A 12,569-nucleotide genomic window follows, 5' to 3' on the forward strand; every position below is an offset into this window, starting at 1 on the left:
ATAAAACTACAATCACCATCAAGACAGTGTGTTTTTGGCACACAGATATACAGGTGAATTGAATAAGACAGAGAATCCAGAAAGACTGATATATAGGCATACACACATACATACATATGTGTACGTACACAAATACTCATAAATATATATATATATGTAGTCAATAAGGCAAGAATAGTTTTTTAAATTAAATATTTTAAAATTATTTATATTATGTTATATTTCTAGAACAATTAGATATCTAATATGCAAAACAATATCCGTTAATTCTTTCCTCCATGGTAGCCAGGCATGGTGGCACATTCTTATAATCCCAGTGACCAGGGAGGCTGAGGCAGAAGCATCACAAGTTCAAGGCCAGTCTCAGCAACTTAGCAAGGCCCTAAGAACCTTGGAGAGACCATGTCCAAATAAAAAATAAAGGGCTAGGGTGTAGCTCAGTGGTAAAGCACCTCTGGGTTCAAGTCTCAGTACCAAAAAGAAATCTTTCCTCCAGGATAAACATAAACTAAAAATGAATTGTTAGGAGGTAAAACAATAAGATGTCTAAAAGGGAGTACAGATGAAAATCTGTGTGATCTCTAGTCAGATTTCTTAGGATACAAAAAGCTCAAACTATAAAAGAAAAAAAATGATAAATTAGACTATCAAAACTTAAAACTTGTACTCTGAAAAACTCTTAATGAAAAAAAAAAAACAAGAAAAGAAAAAGGCATGCCATGGAAGAGGAGAAAATATTTGTAAAACATATTCCTGACAAAGGATTTGTATGCAGGATATCATATAAAGAACTAACAACTTAGCCAGGCACAGTGGTGTGCCACTGCCCCAGCACCTTGGGAAGCTGAGGCAGGAGACTGAGAGTTCAAAGCCAGTATCAGCAACTTAGTGAGGCCCTCAGCAACTCAGCAAGACCCTGTCTCTAAATAAAATATAAAAAAGGTCTGGGGATGTGGCTCAGTGGTTAAGCACCCCAGTTCAATCCCTTACACGAAAAAAAAAAAGAACTAACAACTTAATAAAAGATGAACAACCAATAAATCATGGAAAAAGGATTCAAACGTCTCTCCAAAGATGATACACAAATGGCAGGTCAGCACATGAAAAGATGCCTGGCATCATGAATATTAGGGAAATGCAAATTAAATTTATGGTGATATACCATATCTATTAGAATGGCCAGAATTAGAAAAAATACCAAGTATTGGCACAGAGTTAAAATATTTGGAATAATCATACATAGGTGGGGAAATGTGAAAAGAAACAGTCACTGTGGTAATCAGTCTGGTGTTTTCTCATGAAGTAAAACATACACTTACCACATGACCCAGAAACTCCACTCCCAGGTATTTACCCAAGAAAACAGAACACAAATGGCCACACAGACTTCTACTCAAATGTTAATGGGAGCTTTATTTTAACAGTCAAAACCTGGAGCTAATCCAAATGTCTATCAATTGTAGAATGGATAAACAAATTGTGTGTAACCATACCATGGAATACTACTCAGCAATAAAAAGGAATTGTTGCCGGGTGCGGTGGAGCATGCCTGTAAACCCAGCAGCTCGGAAGGCTGAGGCAGGAGGCTCAGAGTTCAAAGCCAGCCTCAGCAACTTCGGAAGGCACTTAGCAACTCTTTGAGACTGTCTCTAAATAAAATATAAAAAGGGGCTGGGGATGTGGCTCAGGGGTTAAGCACCCTGGGTTCAATCCTCAGCACCAAAAAAAAAAAAAAAAAAAAGAATTGTTGATATATGCAAAAACACAGACGAATTACAAAACCATTATCCTTAGTGAAAAAAGTCAGACATAAAAGACTGTATTCACAATGATCCCATTTATATGATATCATACAAACGGCAAGATGACAGTGACAGAAAGCAAATCAGTGGTTGTCAAGCACAGGAGGTAAAGGAAAGAGACTTGCTGCCAAGGGCATTAGAGAGTTGTTGTAAGTGATGGAAATGTGCTAGCAGCTCATGATTGTGGTGGTAGTCACAAGTCATATGGACTTGAAATTGGTGCACGTTATTATATACAAATTATACCTTCATAAGGCTAGTTTCCAAATTCAAAGGCACTCAAATAGGGATCTGAGACATTGAATATCAAATATATAAATACATATGTAGACATTTTATCTCAGATTACATATTTGAAATACATAGTTGAGATACACGCACACACTCACAGATTACTAATAAATTGCTTCAAGCTTGTATTTTCTATTACCAATTATCAACAAAGGGAACTTCTGCTGTGGGAATATCAATATCGAGCTTTAAGAGTTATTAAACTCCACTGAGTTCTTGCTTCCCCCACCTCCACTCCACTGGCACTGGGGACTGAACCCAGGGGCACTTTATCACTAAGCTACAGCTCCCGCCCCTTTAATTTTTTACCACATTTATCTATTTATTTATTTTTTGGCATCAGGGATTAAACTCAGGGGCACTCAACTACTGAGTCACATCCCCAGCCCTACTTTGTATTTTATTTAGAGACAGAGTCTCACTGAGTTGCTTAGCACTTCACTTTTGCTGAAGCTGGTTTTCAACTCTTGATCCTCCTGCCTCAGCCTCCCAAGCCACTGGGAGTTTGAGGCCAGCCTTAGCAACTTAGCAAGACCCTTTCTAAAAATAAAAAAATAAACCTGGGGATGTAGGTCAGTAGTTAAGTACCCCTGTGTTGAATTCCCAGGACGGAAAAAAAAAATAGTTGTACCTAATGGTGAGATTCATTGTTACATATTCATACATGCACACAATATATCAATATAATTCCCCAGTATTTCCCTTTTCCCTCCCCTTCTCTCACCCCAAAGTCCCTTTCTTTTAATTTTTATTTTGAGACAGGGTCTTGCTAAGTTGTCCAGGTTGGCCTTGAACTTACAATCCTCCTGTATCAGCCTCCTGAGTAGCTAGGTTTATGTGCATGCACTATTGCACCCAGCAAACTCTCTCAAGTTCTTGTTTCTTAAAGAGAAATTCAGAAATTTACATCAGGGTCTCAAAGTTCTTTTTTACCTTGATTGTGCAAAAATAAAGTCTTATATAAAATTTATGAAAACTTGCTGTTTTTCAACAAGTTCAGGCATCTGGGTAATAAGGAACACTGTTGGTAGACTACCTAGTCACAAAACACACTGGAGGGGGCTGGTGCCGTAGTTTGGCAGTACAGTGCCTACCTAGCATGTGAGGCACTGGGTTTGATTCTCAGTACTGCATACGAATAAATAAATAAAATAAAGGTCCATCAACAACTAAAAAAAATATTAAAAAAAAAAACAATGGGGCTGGGGCAGTGGCTCAGTGGTATAGCACTTGCCTAGCATGTGTGAGGCACTGAATTAAATCCTCAGCACCACATAAATAAAGGTATGATGTCCATCTAAAACTAAAAGAATACATTAGGAAAAAAAAAAAAAAAAAAACCACAGTGACAGAGTGAATCAGGAAGAAATCTGGCTTCCTCCGAACTGTGCTGAGTATGACCTTAACAAGGTCACTTAAATTTTCTAGGGTCATGGTTTCTCCATATGCAAAAAGAAGAGAGTCAGACTAAAGGGTAGTCTATGAAGATGAGAATCCTCCAAATTCTAGGCAGCTATATTCTCAGTGTTTAGGCACACTGGGGACAAAACAGCTGGCACCAAGAAGCAAACATCACACAAACAGAAAGTCGGTCTTCAGGAGCTGTCCAACTTAGAGACTACTTAAAAATCAGACTTATTAATGGAAGGTATCTGATCAAGAAAAAGAGAAAAGCTACAATTCTAAGACATGATCAGGATATGCTACAGACATAAATCTAGAGGAATAATTCACTACATACAAATGACAAGAATCTAGGAATTTTGTGTTTTTTTTAAAATTTGTTCTAATTGGTTGTGTTATTTTTTGAGAGTTCTCAAATTTACCAATTTCATAAAGAAAAATTTATAAAGATGCAATGTGATGGAGACACAGTTTCACGTCCACTTGTGGAGAGGATATGAGTTATAATAAGAGCCATGTAAAATGGTCAGGTTATATGTATCTTACTGTGGTGTTTATTTTATTATGTAGTATAAAGCTAAAGCTGTCGCTAAATTCTGTTATATCCTTTCAACACTGATGCCTTGTCAGAGAAAGGTAAAAACATATTTTAAGTTAACCATGTCCTCTTGGAGGCTAGCAGATGAACTCCAAAATAAAAGGAAGTTCTGATTTATAATGGTTGTACTCTCTACCTTTCTTTACTAAGGTGTCCTGGAATCTGAAAAGTCTATACACTTTAGACGTTTCTAATCACATAAATGGATGGACGCGTGTGGAGGGCAGATGGTGAATCCTACCCAAACAGTATGAAAAAGCAAGGGCAAAGGTTATCCGTAGCACTTATTACACTGGATAGAAATGGTTGATTTGTCTTTCCTCACAAGACTGAAGGTTCCACCAAGCCAGAGACCACATGTTTACTGCCTTGTTCACTGCTGGATCCCTGATACAAAGTATACACTCAATAAATACTTGGTTTTTATATAAAGACACCAAAATTCAAAGTCTAATCATGAGTTTAAAAAAGGTAAAAACTCATATGATCAGCCATAAAGAATGATAAAATTATGGCATTTGCAGGCAAATGGATGAAACTGGAGAATATCATGCTAAGTGAGATAAGCCAATCTCAAAAAAACCAAAGGACGAATTATATCGCTAATAAGTGGATGATGACACATAATGGGGGGTGGGAGGGGTTAGTGTTAGGGTTAGGGAGGGGGGCAAGAATGGAGGAAGGAAGGACTGTATAGAGGGAAAAGAGGGGTGGGAGGGGTGGGGGGGAAGGGAAAAAAAATAACAGAATGAATCAAACAACATTACCCTATGTAAATTTATGATTACACAAATGGTATGCCTTAAAGTCATGTACAAACAGAGAAACAACATGTATCCCATTTGTTTACAATAAAAAAAACTCATATGAATATTTAAAAACAAATCCCACCATTATGTACAATGATAAAATAAAAATATAGGAAAAAATGTGACCAATCCAATTTTTATGGAGTATTAAAAAAAAAAAAAAGGTAAAAACTCAGGGTCATAAACTCATTCATCTAACAATGGTTGGGACCTACTAATTTAAACCATTAATTAAACGTCACTCTAATTAGTAAATTAAGTCTAACAGTTAAAATCATAATTAGTAAACTGGGATCTACTAAACTGATTTAATTTAATAAATTAGACTAACTGGTTTAATAAGCAAAATTATTCTCATCCCTTGAGAGTCTGTGGGGGATTGACTTTAGGACCCTCTCTCAGATTCTAAATCTGCAGATGCTTAAATATCTTATATTCTCCCATATACTTTAAATTAATTCTAGATGATGTAATGTTATGCAGATAGCTGTTGTATTGTTTAGGGAGTAAGAAATAAAAGCCTGTATGTGTTCAGTAAGACCACAATTTTTTTTTCAGTATTTTCAATTCATACATGGATATAGAACCCATGAATAAAACGAGCCAACTACTAAATGGGAATTATTAACTGGAATAATAACTGATGTTTGTCATCAGAATAAATATGGCATCACTTACTGGCCATTATGTAATTAAATGCTAGAGCAGAAGGTGCTTAGTGAGCAGAGAAGTAAAGTATATAGAGGTGGAGGGTCTTAGAAAAAACATTGTTAGACTTGAATGCTCCTTACTCTAAGGATCTTTCAATTGTAATTTCTTTTAATTATTTGTACCACCATGTGTTTTTAAAAATATATATACCGGGTTCTGACCCCAGGGGCACTTTACCAATGAGCTATATTCTCAGTCCTTTTAATTAATTTATTTTTATTTTGAGACAGAGTCTCACTAAGTCACTGAGGATCTTGCTAAATTGCTAAGGCTGGCTTTGAACCTGCAATCCTGCCTCCCAAAATTCTGGGATTACAGGCATGTACCACCATACCTAGCTTACTCTAAGGATCTTTATGCGTAAAGCACAAATCATCTTTTCGACTCAAATCATCATCTCAGATTAGTGTTGAACTATTCTTACAAGCTGGCCATTTTTCCTTTTTCAGTATTCTCTTATCAGTTACCAATAGTGATTCTACCCTTAAAATATTTCTATGCTATAATTTGTGAAAACACAGGTACTTTTGTGAATTGTTTTAATTTGCAAAATCCCACATGTGATTTTTAGTGATACTATAAATCCAGCAGCTACATTTACATTTTGGGGGAAATATCTGAATAATTTAGTATTTTGTACTTTATGTGGACAATGATGCCTCCTTATCTGGTCCACAAATCATGGACCTCAGTCTTGCCTTTTGGGCTCATTACCCTATAATGAGGAGTAAAATCTATTACTACAAGGAGTAAAAACCCAAAAGACAAAAGGAACATCTGAGAACACTGACTTAGAACCTTTAGTATGTACCTCTGTATTAGTCCCTTTGCCACTGCTATATGTGAGGTTGGATACTTTATAAAGAAAAGCGGCATCTTTAGTTCACAGTGTCTGTATCCAAGAGCATGGCATCTGTTCTGCCCTGGTAAGGGTCTCATAGCGGATGGCATCACAATGGTAGGAGTGTGTGCGGAAGGGGATTACATGGTGAAACAGGAAGTCAGCATAGGACTCAGGGGTCAGGCTTGCTGTTTTATATCAATCCACTCTCTCAGGAACTAACCTTAAGATGTACAGTTCTTAAGGATCCCTTTTAATCTTTTCCAAGGGCAGCACCCCCAATGACCTAGCCACTTCCCACTAGGCTCCATGTCTTATGAAGGTTTCACTACCTCAAGATCAGTACATGGGGACCAAGCCTTCAGAATATGAACTCCTGTGGGACAAACCATATGCACCCACAGCAGACTTTTATGAGAACTTTTTTTGGTACTCAGGGTTGAACCCAGGGAAGCTTTACCACTGAGCTACATTCCCAGTCTTTAATTTTTTTATTTTAAGAAAGGGTCTTGATAAGTTGCTTAGGTTCCTGCTAAGGTACTGAGGCTGGCCTCAAACTTGTGACCCTTCTGCCTCAACTCGCAAATAGCTGGGATTACAGGCATATGCCACCACACCCAGCTGTATGAAAATTTAATGAAAGTTTCCAAGACCTTCTTCCTAGAAAAGTGCTCATGTACATGAATTTTAATGTACATTTCTGGATGTTCCTGGATCCTCTAAAACTTGAACATAGGTCCTAGGATAAGTACTCTTGCCTTAGGGACATAACTACACATGATTTCAAAAAACATGGCCTAATTTGGGATTGACATTAATTTGGAATCAGGTCACGAGACTGACAGAATGCAAAAGGCAAGGTCATTAATCAAAGAATCACTGAAGATATAAACCAAAAGTTCTCCTTTATCAGAAACTACAGGTAATAAAATCATCACGTTGGCCATATACATCCTTTGTTAGTCAGTTTTCCCTTACTATAACAAATACCTAGGTAAATCAATTTCATAAGAGAAAAGGCTTATTTTGGCTCACAGTTTTAGAAGTTCCAGTTCAAGATCAAGCAGATCCAGGCCTTTGGGTCTTTGGTGAGGCAGTACATCATGAAGGGGAACACATGGTACAAAGGTGTTCACTTTATGGTCAGGAAGCAAAAGGGAGGAAGAAGAAGGAACTAGGATCCCAATACCCACTTCATCAACACATACCCAGTGACCTAACTTTCTCCCATTAGGGCCCACCTCTAAAAGTTTCCACCATCTCCCAATAGTGCCACAGATTGGGAACCATGGCTTTAACACATGGAGGACATTTCAGATCCAAACTATAGTATTTCCGCATTACAACAATCAATCCTGGTATCATGACATAGTATTTGCAGCAGCAATAGCAATAATCACTAATGTTCACTGAGCATTTATTATGAATCAAGCACCATTTTAAATGCTTTATATGAATTCATTTAATCTTTATAGCCACCCTAAGAAACAGGTGCATTTCCCTCACTTAAAAGATAGGAAAAAGAAATTTTTCTGACTACAATGTTGGAGACAAGGCCTATCACATGCACCATCAATTATGCTATTGGTAGAATGTTTCCCCAGACACAATTTGGCCTAGTAGTTTATCAAAATCTATGTGACAATCAATCCCAGAGACTCAGAAAGCTGAAGCACACCAGGCTCAGAGGCACACCTTTGTATTTCCAGAGGTTTGGGAGGCTGAGGCAGGAGGATCAAATTCAAGGTTAGCCTCAGCAGTTTAGCAAGATGTGTCTCACAAAAAAAAAGGCGGAGGGGGCAGGGAGGGCGGGAAGGTTCTGGGGATGTGGCTCAATGGTTAAGTGCCCCTAGGTTCAAACCCCAATACCAAAACAAAAAAGAAGGTTGAGCCAAAAGGACTGCAAGTTCAAAAAGTTTGCCTGGCAAAATCCTGTCTCTCAAAAAATAAAAAGGGCTAGAGATGTAGCTCAGTGGTAAAGCACCCCTGGGTTCAATCCCAGATATCAATCAATAAATAAATAAGGTCTGGGGATATAGTTTGGTAGCAGAACATCCCTGGTTCAATCCCTAATATTAAAAATAAATAAATAAATAAAATAATTTTAAAATGGGGTCCATAATGTTTGCTATAAGAATACAAAGTTAAATAATAAATTACCTGGGAAGGGGTTTGATCATTTTAGAAGAAACACATCTTGAAACCTCAAAATGTTTGCACTTCTTCCAAATATGCAGAATTACTGATCATTTACACTTTAGAGAGATAACATCAACGCTGACATTCTTAGACTATGACCACTCCCTCTTAAAACTTTCATTTTTGGACTTGATTCTACAGCTTAGGTATTCTTAATAAAAGACATGAACTGGGGCAACTGCTGGCAATACATTGCCACCTTTCATGTATGAGGTTTGCTCCCTGCCAGGGATCTGAAATGACTTCACCCTCACTCAGCAGACTGAGTCCCCTCGACCTCATGGGAACTAAACCCCCAGGCAGTGAATTTAGGGTGTGGTGAACTCACTCACATTTTTTTTAAAACCTGCACAAGTACAGTCCTGGCAGGAATCAGCCTCAGACTTTTCAAACACTTTTTTAATGAAAGCTATAATTTACACTCCACCCTTCTGTTTCCCAGAGCACTTCAGAGAAATCAGAACACTACTGAGGCTAGCCAAAGACAGAAATATTTGGGAAATTATTCTAGAATTTTAATTTCTCATGCAACTGAAAACCCACAACTAGGCTGACAGCTGGGAAAATGCTGTTGCTCTTAAGTGGTAGTTAATGTTATCATATTAGAACTATGCTCAGGGCCACACACACAAGGAGGCCTAATAAAAATGCCATCTGAAAACAATAATAATATTGCTTCTTCTAACCAAAGTCAAATTTGCTTACAGTGAGGTCTTTGTACTCTTTGGGGGTTAGAAGAGTCCGACTTTACTTTTTTCTGTAAAGCTTCATCAGAACATTCCACAGCACCTCCCAGGCCTTTCTCAGATTCATTTGATTTTGATTTTCCTGCTTCATTTATATGAGACTTGTCAAGGTTTTCAGACATTCTCAATTAAGTTTATTCACTTTCCTAGGAAAGAAAAAAAAAAAATGAGTCAAAAGTATTCTAACTCTGTTACTACCAGTGTGACTCTAGGCAAATAATGAATCTTTTTGGTCAGTTTTCTGATCTGTAAAATACACAGGTTTGCTAAGGTCTTATCCAGCTACAATATTCGACTTCAAGATTAAACAGATTCTTATAAAATGACCCTTGTAATTTATCAAATTTATGGACCTCAGAGAATAAGTTCTGAGTAACCTCACACATCACAAAAATGCAGTGCGTTAAACTAATAGAAGACTACTTCTGTTTTAATCAAAGGGAATAATTTGGTCTTAAATTCTTTACTTACTCCTGTAAGTAGAGAGGAAAACTACTTGGGAACAATGCTTCTCATCAGGTTTGAGAGTGAAAACACCGGACTGAGGAGTTGGTTCCCTAATTCCATCATGTGGATAAAAATATGGATAAAAAAGTACATTGGGACTACAAAGGTACAGTAGACTCTCATGAAGTGTTTATGAGAAATGTGTACCAGTCAGTAGAAAAGAGATCATGAGAAAAGAAGAAGTTGCAAACAATCATTAAAGTATGTGGTTGGGTGGGGTTTTCATTTTATTAGTTGCTGATTAGAACAGGAATATTACTTGACATTTTGGTTTGGACCAGTTAATAAAGGCCCTTCTGTAATTGCATCTAAGTCCCCACCCCTTTCTCTATTCTTTCCGTGTTTCTAATTAAGGGTTAACAAAGACAAAATGCTTTCTGTATTTACAAATCTGAAAATAATTAACATTTGTACACTGCACTTAAAGATCACAAAACATTTTTGGAAACGCTAATTAGATTGTATTATTCACCTGGAAGTTAATCAACAGATCAAAAGAAATGCAGACTGCTTTAGGGAGGTTTGGCAGACTCTCTTCTGCCCATTAGAGAGAACAATCACTTGCTATAATTATCTGAAATTTCAGAGACCTCCATTAAACAGGATGAAGTTACTGGAACTGAAAATTTTAGGCCCAGTGATATTAATATGCATGTTTAAAAAAACGTACTTCCCCTTTTGCAATTCAACTTCACCTTTCAACACCCATTTCCTCACTGTCCTACATCCTACAAGGGTCTGGAAATGCTCCAAAGGATGGTATTACCACGATATTGTATGAGACAGGACAAAAACATTTCTAATTTTATCCTCTTCACATGATGAGAAGCAGCCCAGAAAAGATGAAGTAATTCATTCTGTGCAGTGAAAAAGAAAAGCAAGATTCCTAGGCCTTTGATGCTCAGTAAACGAACCCCACCCACCTTTTAAGATGCACCAAGTCCTATCTCTTCTCAGGACAGTATTTGCACAGTTCCCAGAAATCCCGCAGGGCTGGTTGCTAGACATCAGACATTCATTGCTACCTTAAATTCGATCAAAATATGCTTATTTATAGGAATAAAAGGATGGAATACATAGACTAGAGAAGACAGAACTGCTTACAGAGAACCATAATGAAACTCAAGCCTTAGTGATATTATGAAAATTGCTGTTATGAAAAGTAAAGGGAGAAACTGATTCCTTCCCAGAAGAGATGACATTTGAACTGATGTTTAAAGAACTTCACCCAGTTGTAAAATATTTGGAGACAGAAGAGATAAAAGAGGGTCATTTCATTCAAAGGGCAGAAGTCACAGCACACGAAAATAAGGAAAGATGGGTTGGGGCCACATGGTACAAGTGCTAAGTTTTTATTAAAAACCAAGAAAGAACTCTTCACCTAGATTTTGAACTTAAGAGCCAGAACCACCATATTCCACACATATGTTCCATACATATAAACCCAAACAGATAACCCGCCAGGTGTTTGTTGATAGCAATGAATCCCTGTGTCATCTTTGTGATGTCACTGTATTTGGGAAGGCGGGGTGTTGGTCTCAGACGTACCTGGGGTCCAATTCTGGCTTCTCACTAGCAATGTGACTCGGGTTTCCTCCTCTGGAAAATGGAGCTACATACCTCCTAGGACTGGGGGTAAGATTAAACGGGGATTGTACCCAGCAGCCTGGCACACAAGCTTTCCACAAATGGTAACTATCATTAAAAGGCTACAGGGTGCCGCCAGGAGCCATTTAATTGCTCTCAGTGCGCTCATTCATTCAACAATCACCAGCCTCCACGGTGCCTAAAAAGGAAACCGAGGGTAGGAGGATCCTCCCAGCGGCCGTCAAGACCCGCATCTGCTCGAGCTGCACGCGGGCCTCGGCCGGACCGCAGCGCCCCCCGCCCCGGCAGAAACGGTAAAAGAGGGGCTCTCCACGGGCGCCGGGGGTCGCTCCCTCCGGCGCTCAGCGCCGCTCTCTCGCCGCGTCCGGATTCCGTTGTAAACAGCTGTTTGGGTCAAGGGAGTGGCTGGGCCGGGAGCCAGCGACGGGAGCGGAGCGGGGCGCGCCGGCGGGCGGCCTCGAGGGTGGGCCTCAACCGGCCCGCGGCCCCTGCCTCCTCCTCGCCTCTACCCATAACCGGACCCCGACCCGACGGGAGAAGGCGGAGAAATGCCTGTGGTTCGACCTCGCGCCTCTAGTGCGGGCCCCGCCAGCCTCCGCGCCCGCTCCCCTCACCTGCCGCGGAGTCGGCGTTATCCCTCCTGCCGCTCCCGCCGCGAATCAGGCGGGGCGGGCGCCGCGGAGGAGGCGGGAGCGATGCGCGGCCAGCAGGGGCGGTTCAGCCTCTGCCCCTCCGAGGCCGCATCCCTAGCCGCGCCGCGAGCGGTCCTCCCTGCCCGCCTCGGGTGGGCAGCGGCCAGAGCAGCCGCACCTCCGAGTGTGGAAGGGGGAGGTTGCTTTTAGCCGAGAGGCGCCTGCTTAACGCAGGGCGGCGCCATGTTTTCGTACGGAGAGTTGAGCGACTCTAACTCGCCGAAGGGTCTCGGCGCCGGGTGGCGCCATACTTCCGTACGGGGAGGCGTGCCGGGTGCCTGCCTAGGATCTCCAGTGGGCGGTGCTCGGAGCGGGAGGTGTCCGCCCCACACAGGGAGGCGCCATGTTTCCGTACGGAAAG

The 12,569-nt window shown here is 40.0% G+C and overlaps 1 protein-coding gene across 3 annotated transcripts in view; it reads right to left on the minus strand.

The window, feature by feature from the left end:
• The window catches only part of Tcp11l1 (t-complex 11 like 1), a 32,827-nt gene extending 20,262 nt beyond the window's left edge, over nt 1-12,565 (minus strand). The window contains exons 1-2 of one of the 3 annotated variants that reach the window (XM_047517144.1): nt 12,131-12,565; nt 9,361-9,547 (exon numbers count right to left, since the gene is read on the minus strand). In XM_047517144.1, the coding sequence (XP_047373100.1) occupies nt 9,361-9,523 (163 nt within the window). In that variant the 5' untranslated portion in view covers nt 9,524-9,547; nt 12,131-12,565. Of the gene's footprint in view, nt 1-9,360; nt 9,548-11,456; nt 12,010-12,130 lie in introns of those variants that run through there. The other 2 variants (XM_047517142.1, XM_047517143.1) reach the window with 2 other exon arrangements.
• Nucleotides 12,566-12,569: the final 4 nt, after the last annotated feature.

The sequence above is a fragment of the Sciurus carolinensis genome, chromosome 11 (genome assembly GCF_902686445.1).
Source record: "Sciurus carolinensis chromosome 11, mSciCar1.2, whole genome shotgun sequence".
Classification (NCBI taxonomy): Eukaryota; Metazoa; Chordata; class Mammalia; order Rodentia; family Sciuridae; genus Sciurus; species Sciurus carolinensis.